Source organism: Geotrypetes seraphini, chromosome 4 (assembly GCF_902459505.1).
Source record: "Geotrypetes seraphini chromosome 4, aGeoSer1.1, whole genome shotgun sequence".
In the NCBI taxonomy this organism is placed as follows: Eukaryota; Metazoa; Chordata; class Amphibia; order Gymnophiona; family Dermophiidae; genus Geotrypetes; species Geotrypetes seraphini.
The window spans coordinates 313,855,830-313,875,849 of record NC_047087.1 but is presented as its reverse complement, the minus strand read 5'-3'; the positions used below and the strand labels follow the sequence as shown (position 1 = coordinate 313,875,849).

General features: G+C 45.5%; 1 protein-coding gene across 1 annotated transcript in view; it reads right to left on the bottom strand.

Moving 5' to 3' along the window:
• Positions 1–20,020, bottom strand: part of ATRNL1 (attractin like 1) — a 1,517,170-nt gene that overhangs the window by 1,015,701 nt on the left and 481,449 nt on the right. The window contains exons 11-12 of the mRNA XM_033941321.1: positions 14,609–14,693; positions 6,076–6,284 (exon numbers count right to left, since the gene is read on the bottom strand). Coding sequence (XP_033797212.1) covers positions 6,076–6,284; positions 14,609–14,693 — 294 coding nt within the window. The remainder of the gene's footprint in view (positions 1–6,075; positions 6,285–14,608; positions 14,694–20,020) is intronic.

Below are 20,020 nucleotides of genomic sequence, written 5' to 3'. Positions count from 1 at the left end.
AAAGCATGTTTTCAGTAACAATTCTAAGACCTTTTCCATGTATCATATATCACAAGCTGTATAGGATGCTTTATATGGAAAGAAAATTCATTTTACCAATCATATGAAGCTTCGGGGAATGACATTATACAATCATTTAACAGTATATAAGAAAGAGCAGCTGCATTTTGTAATTGAGAACTCTAGACAGAGGCAGATGATTTGAAACTTTTTGTTGACTTCTCCTTATATGGGAACTTTATGGAAAGGCTGCATTTGTAATTACTTGGCTTTGACTAAATATTTTCAATTGAAAATGCATATATTTATATAATCTTTTGATTTGGGGTACTTTTGTTGGACACGGGGTGTAGCCTTTCCCTCCCTACTCACTTCAGGACTATGTTAATGATTCAGACATCATCAAGGGTAATAGGGTTTCTGTGGCAGTACTTAATCATATCACTTTCAATATCTAAAGAAAATTAAGTATAATTTCCAAATGTATTAGAGCAAGGTCCAAGGGCATAAAGGCATATACAGGTCATTTCTGCAATTAAATACATTCAGAATGCTTTTAAATAAACTCTAAAGGCAAATTATTCCTCTTTAAACATAAGAACATAAGCAAAGCCTCCACTGGGTCAGACCTGAGGTCCATCGTGCCCAGCAGTCCGCTCACGCGGTGGCCCAACAGGTCCAGAACCTGTGCAGTAATCCTCTATCTATACCCCTCTATCCCCTTTTCCAGCAGGAAATTGTCCAATCCTTTCTTGAACCCCAGTACCGTTCTCTGCCCTATTACGCCCTCTGGAAGCGCATTCCAGATGTTCACCACACGTTGGGTAAAGCAAAACTTCCTATCAATATATTTCCTCAGTATCCCATATTATCAGTGAATCTGTTCTCGTGCAGCATATGTCTTTCATCCAGTTTGAGCATTCGTGCCTCCAAGAATTGCCATGACCTAGTTTACTTTTCAATCAGATTTTTTTTGTTTGTTTTTACAGACTTTGCCTCCCAACAGGATTCAAAAAAAAGTTGCAGACTTGCTAAGATTTGATAGATTCTACAAAAACCGCTGGGTTGCACAACATTAGAAAGTGTTGACAGTGAAAAACTAGCTTTTCAAGAATCAGTTACATATACAGCTTTTAGAAGGGATTTAATATTTTTTGTGTTACAGAAGTTTTTTGGAAAAAAAAAAAAAAAGGATTAACCTTAGATACAGCAGCAGCAAAAGAAAATGGCAGGAATAAACATTTAGTCAAGCCTAACAGTGATTTAACTGCTGTTTAAAAGCGTGAAGCTGAATAAAGTAGCTACAGAAATGAAGCACATGCAGAGATGCAAGCTTCCCTCCCATACAAAGACACTGAATAAAGAGGGGGAAAGATCTTTTTAAACGTGCCTCCTTTTCCTCATGCCACTGAAATGGAACCCAGGATAATCCCCAACATGTTAACAGAGAAAATGACCACTGACAGTTACAGATGCATGGAGCTGTCAAGTTACCCAAATGCAGGAGACAGATTACACTAGTCCTAGATTTCTGACAGCCCCATCTTGGTGCATTCTGGGACCTACAATGCTGATTTCAATGGGGAGACGCAGGGAATACAAATACTATAATGCTTTGGAATGTAAGGTCAAGACCAGAGCTGGCCAAAAGTTTCCCGCTTGGAACTGGGTAACTTGGAAGCTCTGCAGACAAGAACATTGCAAGCGGTGGCAATGCAAGATACACACACACAGACACAGCTAATTCAACCAGCCACCCACTTATAGAAACAAGAGGTTCTCTGTTCCTGTGCCCATTCCCTAAGCCCCTCAGTCCAAGAGGTGAAAGGCTCTGTATACTACACCATTCATGGAAGAAAGTATTTATGAACACCTAGAAAAATTAAAGGTGGACAAATCAATGGGACAAGGATACTGAGGGAGCTCAGAGAGGTCTTAAAGATCTGTTCAATAAAAATCCTTGGAGATGGGAGAGGCTCCTTGGAATTAGAGAAGAGTGGATGTGGTCCCTCTTCACAAAAGTGGTCCCATATGAAGCGGGAAACTACAGGCCAGTAAGCCTCATTTCTTCTATTGGAAAAATAATGGAAGCATTGCTGAAGGGAAGGATAATGAATTTCCTAGAATCTAATGGGTTACAATATCCGAGGCAACATGGGTTTACTAAAGGTAAAACAAATCTGATTGAATTCTTTGACTGGGTGACCAGAAGACTGAATAAAGGATGTGTACCAGATGTAATTTACTTAGATTTCAGCAAAGCCTTTGACACAGTTCCTCAATGGAGGTTCCTAAATAAATCTGATGGGCTGAATTTAGGATTCAAAGTTGTGAACTGGATTAGAAACTGGTTGACGGACAGATGTCAGAAAGTGGTGGTTGATGGAATTCACTTGGAGGAAGGAAAGATGAGTAGTGGAGTGTCTCATGGATCAGTGCTAGGGCTGATTTTGTTCAATATGTTTGTGAGTGACATTGCCGAAGGGTTAGGAGTGGAAAACATGAAAAAGGATTTTCAAAAGTTAGAAGAATGCTCTAAGGTCTGGCAACTAAAATTCAATGCAAAGAAATGCAGAGTGATGCATTTGGAGATTAGAAATCTGAGGAAGCCTTATGTGCTGGAAGGGGAGAGGGACCTTGGAGTGGTAGAGGGGCATAATCAAAAGATACATTTAAGTCCGATTTGGTTGTAGAGAGCTAATCACCAAAAGTCAATAGCGGCAAAATGTCCATTATCGAAAAGTACGTCTACCTCCCCCTCCAAAATTTTTTTTTTAAATTGGCTCTCTGTATGTCCACACGTTTGATCATCCAGAATGCCACTACATCTTTCTTTATACCACATTCTCAATCAAAAATTCATCCAAGTCCCAAATGCCCAGAACCAGACCTTTTGGATGTGGGAGGGACCAGCATTAGGATGGACTGGCCACCCAGACATGGTAACAGAGCCGTGGGGCACCTTACAGGGCACTGCTGTGAATTTCACAAAAAAGGTGCCACATAAACATCGCACCAGAACTCCTTTATATGTTATAATGAGCCCCCCAAAACTCACTATACCCACATGTCTACAACCTCAATAGCCCTTATGGCTGCAGGTACCACCTATATGGCAGTACAGTAGGGTTGTTGTTGGTTTGTCTGTTTGTTTTGGGGGGGGTTGGGATGCTCATATTTTCCACCATAAATGTAGTGGTTAGAGTGGCTTATGGGCATGAGTTCTCCTCTCTATGGTTCACTAGCCCACCCCCTGGACTACTTAAGATACCTCTGTGCAACTCTACTATGCTTTCATATGCCAGGTGCTGATGTTCCAGAGGCAAGTATGTACGCTTGAACTTTTCGTGGGTTGGACGGGGTCAGTGAACACGGGGGGGGAGGGGGGGGAGTATGTGGGGATCTTAACTTTGTCCTTGCAGTGGTTATCTGGTCACATGTAAGTTTCATCTAGGCAGTCTTGTCAAACATTTGATTATCACTGCAGGATGACTAAGTCCAGGTCGGCCCACATCCCACCCTAATCACTCCTTCAAAAACGCCCCTTTCAGCTCTGGGTGCACAGCCGGATTCAGAGGCCTAAAATGTCCCTGGATATGTCCAAAAAGCCATTTCAATTATTGGTACTTGAACAACCTGTCTTTTAGATCGTCCAAGTGCCAACTTGGGTGGGTTTTTAGACATATTTAAGTTTTGATTATGAGCCCCATAGTGTCTGAGGATCGGAAGGTGCAGAAACAGTGTGACAAGGCAGTCACTGTAGCCATAAGGATACTAGGCTATATAGAAAGAGGCATAACCAGTAGAAGAAAGGAGGTGTTGATGCCCCTGTACAGGTTCATTGATGAGGCCACACTTGGAGTATTGTGTTCAGTTTTGGGGACCGTATCTGGCAAAGGATATAAGAAGATGACAAAGGTGGTAGAAGGTTTGAGCCAAAAGACGTACAAGGAGAGACTGGAAGACCTGAATATCTATAGTCTAGAGCAGTGTTCTTCAACCACCGGTCCATGGACCAGTGCCGGTCAACAGAAATTTCCTGCCGGTCCACATGGCCAGCACCTGCATCAGGCCCAAAACAGTGTTCTTCAACCGCCGGTCCATGGTGCGATCGATACGGCGTTATCTTTGAGCCAGCTCCCTCTTCCTAACTGATTCAGTGCACAAAGCCACGGGCAGTGGCTCCTACAGGCATCCTGCGCCTGAACCAGAAGCCCTCTCTCTGACGTTGCAACGTCGGAGGGAAAGTTTCCAGATGAGGCATGGGACGTGCAAGATGCAATTAGTACTATTATGGGGCTGGGGGTCTAGGGTGGAGATTGGGTAGAGATGGGCGGGGTCTGGACCACGACTTAGCCCAGCGTTCTTCAACTGTCGGTCCACGGACCGATGCCGGTCCACAGAATAATTCTTTTATTTCTGCCGGTCCATAGATGTAAAAAGGTTGAAAAACACTGGTCTAGAGGACAGGAGAGACAGAGGAGATATGATATAGACATTTAAATACTTAAAAGGTATTAATATAGACTCAATTCGGAAAATGGAAATTGAGGTTGCAGGGTGGTAGACTTAGGAGTAATATTAGGAAATTCTTTTCCATGGAGAGGGTCCTGGAATGCCCTCCCGAGGGAGGTGGTGGAGATAAAAACAGTGACAGAATTAAAAAGAGCATGGGATGAACACAGAGGATCTCTAATCAGAAAATTAAGGGTATAATTGGAAGAACCAAGTATTGGGCAGACTTGAACTGTTTATGTCCTGTATATGGCTATTCGGTTTAGAATGGACTGAGGAGGGCTTTGATCAGAACTCCAGTAATTTGGGATGGTCTAGATAGGCTGGCGTGAGGTTTGATGGCAACTTCAGTAGTTGGAACCTAAGTACATTACTGGGCATACTTCTACGGTCTATAACCCAGAAATATCAATGAACAAAGATAATTGAACTTAATCATGGATTTGTAATGCATGTACCTACTGGGCAGACTGGATGGACCATTTTACTATGTATTCCTATGCCCATCCTCTGACCTCTCCAATCTTAGACGTAACAGGCCCTGTATCCCAGCGCCATCCTCCGAGCCATTCAATCCCAGAGGTCACAGGCTTTTTATCCCTCCAATTCTAGAACTGAGGGCCTCTGTATCACTGTATCCATCCCCTCACCCTTCCTGTCCTAGTAGCGACAGACTTTCTATCCCTGTGCCAATTCCCAAACCCCTTCAGTTCTAGATATGACAGGCTCTGTATCCCTGTGCCCATCCCCTGAGACTTCCAAGTCCTAGAGGTGACACACAAAGTATCCCTGTGTCCATCTCCTAAGCTTTCTGTGTCTAGAGGTGACAGGCTCTGTATCCCTTTGCCCATCCCTGAGCACTCCAGTCTGAGGTGACAAGTCTTTGTGTCCAATCTTGTGTTCTAGAGCAGTGGTTTTCAACCTTTTTACACCTATGGACCTGCAGAAATAAAATAATTATTTTGTGGACCGGCATCGGTCTGCAGACCGGCGGTTGAAGAACACTGGGCTAAGTCGTGGGCCAGACCCTGCCCATCTCTACCCAATCTCCACCCCAGACCCTGCCCCCATAGAGCTAATTGCAACACTATTTGCCTGATTTTAAGACAAAATGGGATCGTCACGTGGGATCTCTTCACAGAGAAAGGTAGGGGAGGGTCATTAGGGTGGGCAGACTAGATGGGCCGTGGCCCTTATCTGCCGTCTATTTCTATGTTTCTATTTTTTTTCCATTCATTTTTCATATATACACACACAATATCATCTTATTAACAACGCATCAATCGCACCGCGGACCGGCAGTTGAAGAACACAGTTTTGGGCTTGATGCACAAGCCGGCCCTGTGGACCGACGGGAAATTTCTGTGGACTGGCACTGGTCCATGGACTGTTCTAGAGTTCACAGGCTGTGTAACCCTGAGCTTGATGTCAAACTATATGGGTTCTAACCTTGGTTGGGACATCCTTTCATAATATTACTTTAAAGTACATCATATATTTAATATTCTGTTGTGGCTGGCCAGGTTGTTGTAGAGTAATCTTTAGAGCTTGGCTACCTACCAGACTTTCTGGAGCATTTTACTCTGAGATTGTTGTTGTTACGTGCAGTATCCCATGATGTGCAATGTTCCCTGTCCCACAGACACCGGATCCCAGGACCAGCATTGGCACAAAGTTCTTGGCTTTGGAATGCCTCACAGCTTGGTGGTCTATACACCAGAATATCATTGAGCAGAACACTTGAGAATCCACCAAATATGTACATGGACCTATTGGGCAAAGAGAAAAAACACAGCTATACAGTTTAACATTTTCAAATCAATTGTTACAAAAGTGATGCTTCCACCTTCCTACTAAGGTTGGGATTCACCTGTTCTATACAAAGCTACAGCGTAGAGGGTGCATATACTGCATTCCTGCTACAGATGTATCTATAGGGAGGTATAACAATATACACAGTATAACTACATTATTAAGACAGGAACAGCCTGATTTGATTTTAAATTGTCTTGATCCTTACCTTAGCCTTCTTTCCCACCTCCTGGAAGCCGCCTAAAGACAGCAGATAACCTAATTCAAAGCCTATAGGTAATCTGTAGAACTTTAAACCAACAGGACCACTGACTGGACCCAATTCCTGAATTTTTACACCCAGTTCACAACGAATGAAACCATCTCTTGGTTTCAACTAGTTTTCTGTCAATTTGTCTGTTGATAGCCACTGTTCTGTTGTTTTGTGCATGCAAGGATTTACACAAATTCTGGGAAAGAAATTGGGAATTGGGAAACCAAAACGACGTCATTCAGAAGATGTATCTGCAGGTTAATTTTTAAAACAGGGCCTCTGGGCAGGATGAGCACATGGGTACATGTGTTATAGCTTATTTTATTAAGCAATCACATTGGCAAGATCATAAATTTAGTATTGAGACAAACCAATATCTATCCCACATTTCACTTCCAACTAACAGTGGCATTTGAGAGCATATTGTGTATTTCCAGATACGTATTTTTTAAGGGTCTTCCAAGAGGAGCGATGCATACTGAAAACTTGAGTCAGCCATTTTGGCAAAACATGATTTCATACAAAGTTCCTGTTTTCTGCCACAACTTGCTTTGAGATTGAATCTCTGCATAAAATAATTTGAATTATTTTTAAAGTAATGAATGATGTTAAAAAAAAAAAATCAATTAAGAATACCGTATTTTCTCGCATATAACGCGCGCGTTATACGTGGTTTTTAAGTACCGCGCATACCATCGCACATTATACGCGTGAGCGCGTTGTACAAATTTTTTTTACATAGTTCCCCCCCCCCCGACGTCCGATTCACCCCCCGCAGGACCGCTCGCACCCCTACCTCGAAAGACCGCTCGCACGCACCCCCACCCCGAAGGACCGCTCGCACGCACTCCCACCCGCACCTCCACAGCCTCCCGACCCCCCCCCCCCCCATCATGTAGAAGCTCTTACCGGTGTCCTGCTGCTTCCTCTTGGCGGTCCCGACACCTGACACGATCGGGGCAAGAGGGAGCTCAAGCCCTCTTGCCCCAGCCAACCGCGGCACCCCCGACACGATCGGGGCAAGAGGGAGCTCAAGCCCTCTTGCCCCCCCGACTCCCCGACACGATCGGGGCAAAAGGGAGCCCAAGCCCTCTTGCCCCGCCGACTCCCCAACTCACCGACAATATCGGGCCAAGAGGGAGCCCAAGTCCTCCTGGCCCTGGCGGCCCCCCCACCGCTAGTTGTTCGGGCCAGGAGGGAGCCCAAACCCTCCTGGCCACGGCGACCCCCTACCCCCACCCCGCACTACATTATGGGCAGGAGGGATCCCAGGCCCTCCTGCCCTCGACGCAAACCCCCCTCCCCCCAACGACCGCCCCCCCCAAGAACCTCCGACCGCCCCCCCCCCCAGCCGACCCGCGACCCCCCTGGCTGACCCCCATGATACCCCCACCCCCCTTCCCCGTACCTTTGTGTAGTTGGCCGGACAGACGGGAGTCAAACTCGCCTGTCCGGCAGGCAGCCAACGACGGAATGAGGCAGGATTGGCCCATCCGTCCCAAAGCTCCGCCTACTGGTGGGGCCTAAGGCACCTGGGCCAATCAGAATAGGCCCGGGAGCCTTAGGTCCCTCCTGGGGGCGGGGCCTGAGGCACATGGGCCCAACCCGACCATGTGGGAGTGCGTGCGAGCGGTCCATCGGCGTGGGGGTCGGCCAGGGGGGTCGTGGGTCGGCTGGGGGGGCGGTCGGAGGTTCTTGGGGGGGCAGTCATTGGGAGGGAGGTTTGCGTCGAGGGGAGGGCCTGGGATCCCTCCTGCCCGTAATGTAGTGCGGGGTGGGGGTAGGGAGTCGCGTGGCCAGGAGGGTTTGGACTCCCTCCTGGCCCGAACAACTAGCGGGGGGGGGCGCCAGGGCCAGGAGGACTTGGGCTCCCTCCTGGCCCGATATTGTCGGGGAGTTGGGGAGTCGGCGGGGAAAGAGGGCTTGGGCTCCCTTTTGCCCCGATCGTGTCGGGGAGTCGGGGGGTGGGGGGCAAGAGGGCTTGAGCTCCCTCTTGCCCCGATCGTGTCTGGGGTGCCGCGGTTGGCTGGGGCAAGAGGGCTTGAGCTCCCTCTTACCCCGATTGTGTCGGGGGTGCCGCGGTTGGCTGGGGCAAGAGGGCTTGAGCTCCCTCTTGCCCCGATCGTGTCGGGGAGTCGGGACCGCCAAGAGGAAGCAGCAGGACACCGGTAGGAGCTTCTACATGATGGGGGGGGTCGAGAGCCTGTGTGGGGTGCGAGCGGTCCTTCAGGGTGGGGGGTGGGGGTGCGGGTGGGAGTGCGTGCGAGCGGTCCTTCGGGGTGGGGGTGCGAGCGGTCCTGCGGGGGGGGGTGTGAATCGGACATCGGGGGGGGCATCAGGCTTTCAGGGTGGGGACAAGACTTCAAGGGGGAGAGGAGAGTCGGGGCGGGCGAAAGGAGAGTCGGGGTGGCCAGAGGAGAGTCGGGGCGGGCGAAAGGAGAGTCGGGCGGCGACGGGAGAGTCTGGCAGCATGCGCGGTATACGGGTGTGCGCGGTATATAAAAATTTCTGTACATAGATTTGTGTTTTTCGCGCGCTATACCCGTGTGCGTGTTTTACACGGGTGCGCGTTATCTACGTGAAAATACGGTATATATGGCCTACTGTTTTTGAGAAGGAAAAAGTTTTGAAAGGCTACTACAAGAATCAGATGATCCTAATAAATAAATATATAGGGATTTCTTGGGTTGCCAGTTTTTTCCGTGTGAGAGTGTGTGTGTATGAGAGAGAGTGTGTAAGTGTGTAGTGAGACAGGGAAAAAGCTGGCAACCCGAGAAATCCCTACATTTCAGCTAGGGAATAAAAACTTGCCCTGTATGTCACTGGGGACAGAGCCAGAAATAGCAGTACTCAGCTAAAGCCAAAAGCTGCAGGAAATAAAACATTCCTGCACCAAAGGCTTATTTATTATTATTATAATAATAATAATAACTTTATTTTTCTATACCGCCATAGTCAAGCAACTTCTAGGCGGTTCACATTGAAAGAAGGCTGGACAGTCAGCGAATAACAATAAGCCTAAATAGAAAGCTTACATACTAATTGGAGTTCAATGGGTAAAGAATACATGAAAAGGAGCTTCTTGAGAGAAAGAAAAGGCATTTACAGAGGGGGATATCCTAGTGAGAGGGAGAGGACTGTTTTAGTCAATGAATTTGTTGAATAGGGCGGTTTTAATTTATCCTTATCTGAGGCTCCTAACAGGCTGAGACAGTCCACAGATTCCTGATCTCCTTTCTCTAGTTAGAGCGGAAAGAGGGGGAGGGGTGGAGAAATCACTGAAGGATAAGCTACATCAGAACACTATGAGATAGGCTGAGGTCCTATGCCTCAGCCAATGAAAACCTCTGTTTCACCTGGGGGGGAGCAAACAGTAAGAGAGGCAGACTCCACTGCACAGGGAAACTGAAGCAGGAGGAAAGTTGGCTTAAGCAACAGCCATTCAGGGAAGGAAAGCTGAGAGAGATCAAGGCCAGAGAACCTCTAAGTCCCAAAAGCACTAAACATTCTACCCAGGGTAGGAACCATATGCCAGAGGTCCACAATGTAGAAATGCTTTCTGAGCCAGAAGATTATAAAGCAGGGCCAGTGATAGATGTGATGAGTGTGTGCCGGTTAGTACAAAAGACAGTGCAGAAATGTTATGGGAGGCAGGTGAAGATAACAGGAGAGTTGCCTTAAACTTGGTATGATTGTTAGTTTCTCTTAAAAGCTGAATTAAAGTCTGTCAGGAGATATTCCTGCTCACACTAGGAAGCTCATTGTTCAGACTGTGTTGCAAGCAGTGGAAGCCTAAGAAATGAAGTTAAAGATAACAAACTTCCAGCAGCCACTGCGCCACTAGCCGAGACTACTTTTGGTAGGAATTTGGGATATGTGTGAACAACAATTCTATCATGACAGAATGTTGTATAAGGCAGATCTGAGAGAATTGCTTTAAGTTCACTGACTGCGTGCGGAGGCAATGCCGATTAAGAAAACTACTTTCCAAGTAAGGTGCTCGAGAGGTGAAGTTGCACGTGTTTCAAATGGAGGCTTCATCAAAGTGGAGAGTACATTGAGGTCTCAAGCAACTGGAGGAGGTTTGTTTGAAGTTTTGGAATGAAATAGGCCTTTCATGAATCTGGAAACCAGCGAGTGTGTAGCTAGAGGTTTATTGATCAGAGGTATAAGAAAAGCACCGATAGCACCAAGATGCACCCTTACTAAAGCCATCTTTAGACCAGAATTGGACAGATGAAAAAGATAATTCAGAATTGATGACAGAGGATGAGTTTGGAGGTAACGCTTGCTGGTAAAACTAAAGGGTAAAATGAGTCCATTTGAAACAGTAACAGCGTTGTGTGGATAGTTTCCTGGAAGCATCTATTATGGCTGATACTGGAGAAGAGAGAGTGAATTCATCTATCTGTTGGGAGAGAGGTACCAGGCTGTGAGTGTTAGAGAACGTAGATTGGGATGGAGAAAGAATCCTTTGTTCTGAGTCAGCAAAACTGGAAACATTTTCAGTGGAATGCATTCCATTACATTGTGTTGAAGAAGGGGAAACCAGGGTTGTCTTAGAGTTATGAGAATCATGGTGGCTGGCTCTTTTAATGCTCTAAACAGTCTTCCCTATTAGAGGAATTGGAAGGAAATTTGTTTGTCCAATTTAGGAGAAAAGTATCAGTCTCCAGACGATGAGGAGCGTTTAGTCTGGAACAGAAGTGAGGAAGTTTGTGATTGCTCACATATGCAAAGAGATCTACTTGTGGAGCTCCCAAGATTGAGAAAAATGATGTAATACAGTCAAGCTGAGTGACCACTTGTGAGGTTGAAGGAATCTGCTCTGCTAGTGTTGTTTGCCTGCTAGATACACAGCCTTGAGAAAAATGTTTTGCAGAATTGCCCAATTCCACATCTGTATTGCTTCTCAGCAGAGTGGGTGAGACCCCATACCCCCTTACCGTCGACAAAGTACATGGCTACTTGATTGTATATCTGGATCAGTACTATCTGGTTGAGAAGGCCACCTTGAAAAGTCCAAAGAGTGTTGTGAATCACTCATGGCTCTAGAAGATTGATATGGAAAGATTTTTCTTTAACACTACAACTGCCCTGAGTGTGAAGGCCATCTAAGTGGGCTCCCCATCCTAACAGGGAGGCATCTGCTGTCAGTATCTTCTGATGTGGAGGAATATGAAAAAGTAGGCCCTGGAAAAAATTTGTTGGTACCAACCACCACTGAAGGGTTGATATAGCGGGGAAGTGACCGTGAGTTTCTGGGATAGCCAATCTGTGGCTTGGGACCACTAAGGCTCTCTGAGGTGAAGATGTGTGAAGGGAGTTGCATGAACTGTTGAATCCATGTGTCCTAAAATCTGCATCATCTGTCTTGCAGTGATGATTTGGAGAGTAGACATGTGTTTGCAGAGATGAAGTAGAGTGTGCAGCCTCTGTTGAGGGAGGTAAGCATGAATCTGAGTTGTACCCAGTACAGCCCCAATGAATTCCAGATTCCAAGATAGCTAGAGATGGGACTTCTGGTAATTGACCGCAAACCCTAGAAGTTCCAGGAGACATATGGTTGAGCTGATGGTGAACTGAGCAGCTTGAGGTTACTTCGCTTTGGTCAGCCAAGAGAATTCATGAAGGCTGTAGCAGCAGAGTGTTGCAGCCACTACAACTAAACATTTTGGGGCAGATTCTGGGAGTGGCCTTAAGCATCTGAGCCAACCAGGCCCCTAGGCCCCTCCCTGGTGCATCCCAGGATGCACCGAGAAGGAAAAGGCCTGATATTTTGAAGAGGTGGGCCTGCCGGCCACACATTCGGTTGGACTTTCTTACAAAAGGTATGGGGGCTTGGGGTTTCAGGGTATGGCGGTTTCAGGGAAGCCTCCCAGCTCAGCTGATTGGGGATTCTTTTGCTGCAATCAGCTCAGCCAGCCGCGTCTACTTTTTTTTTTAATAATAATTTTCAAAAGAAAATAATATCCATATTTCTTTACCAAGTGGATATATATATATATATATATATATATTTTTTTTTTAATATTTATTAATTTTCAAAACTAATACAAAGTGCCAGGAATTATACAGACATTAATAATCAACGTAAGCACTTAAATTCCATCAATAACAATGCAGAAGAAAAATATCCCTCCCCTCCCATCCAACAATTTAATCAAGAAATAAACCAAAAAGATATCCCCCCCCCCCCACCCACCCCATCCTGGAAATGTATAAAAATAAACAAAAATAAAATAAAAGACAACTATGTTGAAGTAACAAAAGATGTCAACGGGCCACAAACCAAATTTAAAAAATTGCTATGCCCCAACATATCAGCATATCTTTTCATATTTGTAACCTAAACATAAAAGAAGGCTTATCCATGACAAGAGCAGCTTTAAAACCACTATAAGGGATGGGACCGGCCCCACTGTATCTCTTCTTTTTTTTTTTTTTTTTTTTTTGCCAATTCCCAGTTGCTGAACCCCATAGCTGATACATATGTGGTGCAAAGGGATTTACATTCAGATCTTCCTTCTATTGGGCAGGCCAGGCTGGACCAGTCTACTACAGATGTGGTATGCTCAGGCCTGGGAAATTAAAACACACAGTCATGCTGAGTCAGACCAAGGTGCAGCCCAGCATCTCGTCTCCGTCAGTCACCAGTCACAGTCAGAAGTACCTGGCAGATCCCCAAATCAAATTTTATTTCTCATCGTTTATTTCAAGCAACGTTTCTCCCAAGTCTACCTGACAAATACATTTCATGGACTTTTCAGCCAAGAACTTGCCCAACCTCTTTTGAACCCCAATATGTTAGGACCTTAAGAACATAAGATTTGCCTCCGCTGGGTCAGACCAGAGGTCCATCGCGCCCAGCAGTCCGCTCCCACGGCGGCCCATCAGGTCCATGACCTTAACCGTGTTCTCAGACAACAGATTCCATATCTTATGTTCTGCATGGGGAAAACAAGACAAAAGAACAATCCAACAAGTCTGCAGTGAAAAATCGAACAACAAAATCAAGGGAAAAAAACGCAGATATGAGGTACAAGATACAAAATCTTTATTGGAGAAAGATGCCATATAGCTATATTGCGTCTTTCTCCAATAAAGATTTTGTACCTTGTATATCATATCTGTGGTTTTTCCCCTTGTTTTTGCTGCATGGGGAAAAAATGTGTCACTGCCAACCATTATCAATGAGGAGGTTCCTTTAAAGAGGAATCCTAAGCGACACCCAGTCATCACAGGCTACCAGAAACACCATCTTTACTCTGCCATTTGTGTTTCATTGATTGCTGGGTTGGATCACAGGCGATGGATAAGCAGTGCTAACAACACGCGCGCCACATACAAGCGCATGCACGACATCAGGCGTGTGCATTGGCAAGGTGGCAGCCGGCTTGAATCGGGAGCTGGGAGGCGCTGGCAGATGGCAGAGGCATCGGCCGAAGCAGGAGGGCAGTCGCACGGGGACCCTGAGAGAAGGAAGCCACCGCGCTGAAGGGGCAGCGGCACCCACAGGCCACCATAGCAAACGGGTTGTGAAATGAATCTTCTGAGTTTACCTTATGGCCTGCATTGACTTACGAGTGCTTTGGCTTACGAGAATGCTTCTGGAACAAATTATGCTCGTAAACCAAGGTACCACTGTATTTCACTTTCTTTAATTCATCATAATTATTTTAGACATTGTTATTTATTAGGAGTGCTACCACACGTTTATTCACATTTCAGAGAGATCCTGAGATGTTTCACAAGTAAATATACCCTGTTGGGTTTTCTAAGGGGTTCTTTTACTAAGGTTCGCAAACCGATTTAGGACCCCTAAGAGCCAGCTCCAGTTTAGGGGTTGTTCCCATCTATGAGTTGTAAATACCGAGGACTCTCGTTTCACACATACTTTTATGATCAATTCTTCTACCGCTCCATTTCCTATCTATATTTGGAGAAAAAAATCTAGTCGTCTATAGCAGAAACACAAGACAGAAAAATGAAAAGAAGAAAAAAAAAGAGCTGAAGTATTTAATTTACCCATTGCTGACAACAGCAGAGTGGCCAAACCTGTTGACATCACGATGCAGATTGGGTTTTGGCAGAACTTTCCATTCATCACAAGCTGAAAGAAAAACAAAACAAAAACCTGCAATTTCAGTGACTCAAGAAACAGAATTACCATCAGCATATTACACAAGCTTTAATTCATGCCAATTGTGCATAACCACCAGTCGCTCAGAAAATAATTTTACTATGTCTCAAAGGGCCTATTATCAGAGCCAGGTCAGATGTTTCTCCTAGTGACTATTTAGTGGAAAAAATGTCTATGGTGGCAATTTATAAATTGGTGCCCAATGCTGTATGGTGAACTTAGCACCAAATCTATAATGGCATCTGGGCATAAGATTCTGTTCTAAAATGTGAGCTCAAGTCAGTAGCACTGGCGCACCTAGGAGTCAACAATTTTGCAAGTCAACAGCCGATGTTTCCAAAATGCTGCTGTTTGCCTCATCTTCAACATGAAGAAATCTGGCCACGTTTCACAATATTAGAGCGATCTTCACTGGCTTCCTTTTGAGGCAAGGGTTATGTTTAAATTTGGAACTTAATGTTACAAAGCACTTCAGGGACAAATTCCAGGATACTTAATGGCCCAATTTAGTTTCTTTACTACAAATCGCCCTTTACAGCTTACTTCTACCGTGTTTCCCCGAAATAAAACCTACCCCGAAAATAAGCCCTAGCATGATTTTCGGGGTAGGTCATCAGCAACGCAGCAGAGGAACGCCTGGGCGTGAGAAAGCCGCGATGGGGCCTATGATGCCGACAATGCAGTTTGTTATTGAGGCGGGGGGATGGGAGGGATTAAAAAATGCTCCACAGGGGTGTGGGAGGAAGGGAGGGTAGAAGCTGCAAGGGTTCTGCTGCACAAAGGGAGGGAGGGATATAGGCTGCAAGGGTTCTGCTGTACAGGGGGGAGGGGGAGGGATAGAAAGATAATGCACAAGGGGATGGGTGAGAGGGGAGGAAAGATGCAGCACATGTGGGGGAGAGAAAGGAAATAGGAAGAACTGGGGTGGAGGAGAGGAAGGAAGAGATGATCATTGTACATGAAAAAAAATAAGACCTCCCTGAAATAAGACCTAATGCCTTTTTTGGGCCCAAAATTAATATAAGACAGTGTCTTATTTTCGGGGAAACACGGTATTTTCACTTTTCCATTGGTAAGAGGATGAATTTATAATAAGTTTTTACATCGACTGATCTCTTTTCAGGCTGCTAGTTGGGACATTGAATTTCGTAAGTTGCTATCGTTGTCATCTTCATATTTGCAATTTAGAAAATTATTGAAATCATCATTGTTTACCAAATTTGTTGGTAATTGAAAATCCAGTAATTTATTTTATAACTTGAAATTCTTGCTATTTTAACTACAAATTGTTTTCTGGAAATTTTGTAAGTCACTGTGGTTTTACAGTTTCTTTGTACACCGCAATGAACTGAAAGGTATTTGCAGTCTAGAAATGGAAATGGAAATGTTGGCATTTAAATATGTCCTGAAGAAAACACAACTTATGGAGTGGCCCAGTGGTTAGAGCTGATGCCTCAGCATCCTGAGGTTGTGGGTTCAATCCCAGCACTACTCCTTGTGACCCTGGACAAGTCACTTAACCCTCCATTCCTCCAGGTATCATAGTTAGACTGTGAGCCCAAGGAAAATACTTAAGAGTACCTGCTTAAGGAGGAAAGGCGATATATCAAATAAATACCTGAGATAAGCCCAAGACCCGCCCACATAAATCCCTTGAACATATGCATTAATGTTATAGAATAGCGCCTAGCACTTATTCATTTAATTGCCAATTTGTGGCACCAGACATGCACCTAAATGCAGTTATTCTGTAACTTATAGTATATGTGCTCAAATAGGTGTCAATTTATAAAATGTCCCTTTAGGGGTTCATAGACAAAAGTGCGCGGGACAATCGTGCGAGCAGGACATCAGTGTGCCGGATTAAAAGTTCACTTTAAAGCGCTCCGAGGGGGGGGATTGTTGGTGCTGCCGTTGGGGGGGGGGGATTGGGGGAAGGAAACCCTCCCCCCATTAGAGAGGAAAGTGTAATTTTTCCCAGTGTTTTAGTGAAAAATTAGTTTCCTCTGTTAAGTGGGGGTTCCCCCAACCCACCCCCCAATGGCAGGGGCAACACTTCTAAGTAAAGTGGGGGGAGGGGGTTCCCACACGCACACACCCTCTTGGAGCGCTTTAAAGTTACATTTTAATCTGGTGCGCTGACGTCCTGCGCGCATCTGTCTTTGCATTTTTGTCCAGGCGCGATTGTCCGGCATCCTTTAGTCCCATCACCCCCTTTAGGACATCTGTCCCGCATTACAGTCTTCTCTTAGCCCTCCTGTTATCACCTTGGAACAAAGCCAGGCTTCACCGTAGGTTAGGACAGTGTTTCTCAACTTGGTCCTGGAGTATCCCCTTGCCAGTCAGGTTTTCAGGATCTCCACAATGACTATGCATAAACTTGATTTGCATATCCTGCCTCCATCGTATGCAAATTTCTTTCACACGTATTCATTGTGGAGATCCTGAAAACCTGACTGGCAAGGGGGTTCTCCAGAACCGAGTTGAGAAACACTGGGTTAGGACAAGCAATGTGCCTGAAAGTGCAACAGTGTGCAGGGGAATGCACATTGATGATATAATAATCGAAGATAATTATGTTATAATTAGCTCTTTATTAAAATGTTTTCAAAGACAATATGTGGCTGCGATTACAAAGTTAAAAAACATACCAGAAGACACAGCTCAGATACTATATAAAACACAGGAAAAACAGAGAAAAGTGGAAAGCAAAGAAAGACACAAGTCCATGGGCAAAGCTCACAGGACATTCCGAGTTCATCATCGGTCTATATGAGTCCACACTAGGGGCGGACTAACCATACAAGCAACCGGGTAGTGCCTGAGGAATTGTGAGGGGGGATCAGCGCTTCCCAATAGCCATCTGCTGCCAAGCCCAAGGCCTGCTCTCTACTTGCCCCACCCTCTCCTGACATAACTTCCTACTTCGGCAAGGGCAAGCTACCGCAGAGAGCAGGCCACAAGCTTGGCAGCAGACATCTGAGGGAATCGTTGCTGCTTATCATTCTGCCACAGAAACACGTTTTAATGAAGGGGGGATCATAACCCATAATGCCTGGGGGAGGGCCATGACTCTTATTACCCAAGGGCCCGTATTCCCTGGTCAGTCTTCTCCTGCTTCAAACATCCAATGAATTCTCATCTAAGTATATAAGGATATCAGTTTCTTGTTTCCTTCCTAAATGTTCATTCTAGTCCTCACTCAGTGCTAACCAATGCTGCTACTGGGCTTGATGGACCATTGGTATGACCCAGTAAGGCTATTCTTATGTTCTTATGAGACCAAGGCTCCCGTTCCTCCCCCACATGATCCGCCACACGTGAGACATGGACACTCCTTGGCCAGCCATTCAGCACAAACTCGGCCTGATACAGGGGTTATGAAGCAGATAAAGGATTTAGAAAAAAAGATTGTTTAGAATACAAGATGGCCACTACCAGCAAAATTACACCTAAAACGCCCTTGGGGACTCTCCTAAAGCACAAAAAAAATGCAGGGAAAGCAATTTTGGAGGTGGGGTACCTTGGCTCTGACTACAGAAGCCTTCAAATTTCACTTCTAAAGACCCCCCTCCTGATTTTCCCATAATAGCCTGCCTGCTTTAGTTTAAGAGTGCACTGGAACAAATGGAGAAGAATTCTGCCTCACAGGTTTGCAGGACAAACTAGGTCTTTGGGCTGCCAGTCAGACCAATGTTAGAATGAGCCTCAATCCCCAGAAATCCTTATGCCGCGAAGGGACAGAGGACCATGCAATGGGCTCACTATAACGCTCTGTCATATCGGGACAGAGCCAAACAGCCAAGCTCCTGATAAATCAAGAATGCAAACAGCTATGCAGGGGACAGCCCCTGACCTCCATAAAATATAAATTCAGGCTGGCTAGCTAAGTGTCCCCGAGGGCTGATCCTACTAGCAGCAGACTTCTGCAATGAAAGTTTGTGTTTTTTCCCAGGCAGAGGTTCCAACAAGTGTGAACCTCTGGGCACTGAGCCTCCAGCAAAACACTAAGAAAAAATAACCAAAAATAATAAAACCATAGAGAACAGAAACATTTCTGAGTACACTTCCCCTACCCATTCGCGGTTTCCATACTCGTGGTTTCGCATATTTGCAATTTTTATTTGGGGGGGGGGGAAATCCATAGTTTACCACGTTCCCACCTCTCTCCAGCCTTCCTCCCGGCATCCCGGCCTTACCTGATGTAAGCGATCTTCCTTCGCTCCTGCCCCGTGTAGATTGCCAATAGTAAATGGCTGCCGTGAGCTCCCGTCATAGTCTCGAGAGACTATGGGAACTCACGGCAGTCATTTCCTATTGGCGATCTACACGGGGCAGGAGTGTAGGAAGATCGCTCCTGCTCCGAAAGCCTGCTAGACCACCAGATAAGGCCGGGATGCCGGAGGGAGGGCGGGAGGCAGGGGTTAAAGCCGGACGAGAATATATTCACAGTTTTTCTCAAGTCACGGTCCGGCTCTGCCCCTATCCCCCGCGAATACCGAGGGAGAAGTGTAACGTGCTTGCAGAAAAACACTGAGGGGGCAGGAGCAGCTGCCTAGGAAGGAGGCGGAGTTCAAAGATGATTGACAGCATTCTGCAAGTAACCTGCGGGTTCAGATGCATAACTCTAGTGTTCAGGACCAGTAGACACATTGCATTAGAATTTTAAAAAAAAAAATTAAGTTAGGCGCCTAGATATAAAGTACAGCAGTTTTCTGCCAGAGGGAGCACAAACATATGAGAGCTCTGAGATGAAACAACCTCATGGTAATCTTGAGAAACCTTGATGATTATAGTCTGGAACTAGCAGACGTGAGCTCAAATTGGAGAACAGCATTCTGGGAGATGTAATAAGGAAGCAGCTGGGATTTAGAACATAGGTGAGCACCTGGAACTAATTTGGAGTTTCTGAGAGCCTGATCACACACATTTTCATTTAGTGCTTTGCCAACCCTTTGTGGATTGTCTTGGCAGTCAAGTATCAGTTACAGGGGCTACTTTTGGTAGCTCCCACCCAGGCCCTTATAAATGGGACAAATTTGGAGTTATCAGAGAATGCAATAAAAGCCAGTCAGTTTGTAGAAGCAGGTCAATAGATAGGTAGAGGTGGATGTAACTAGGTTTAGTTGTCAGAAGTGCTAAAACCATGAACTGAGTTAGAAGATTAACTGAAAGAATATTGCTATGGGGTTTTGTTAAGGACCTAGGTTATAGTCTGTATTACGGAGGGTCAGGTTAGCTGAGAAAGAAAATTTCACTGTCTATTAGAAATACAGCCTGGGCTAATATGGGCAGGG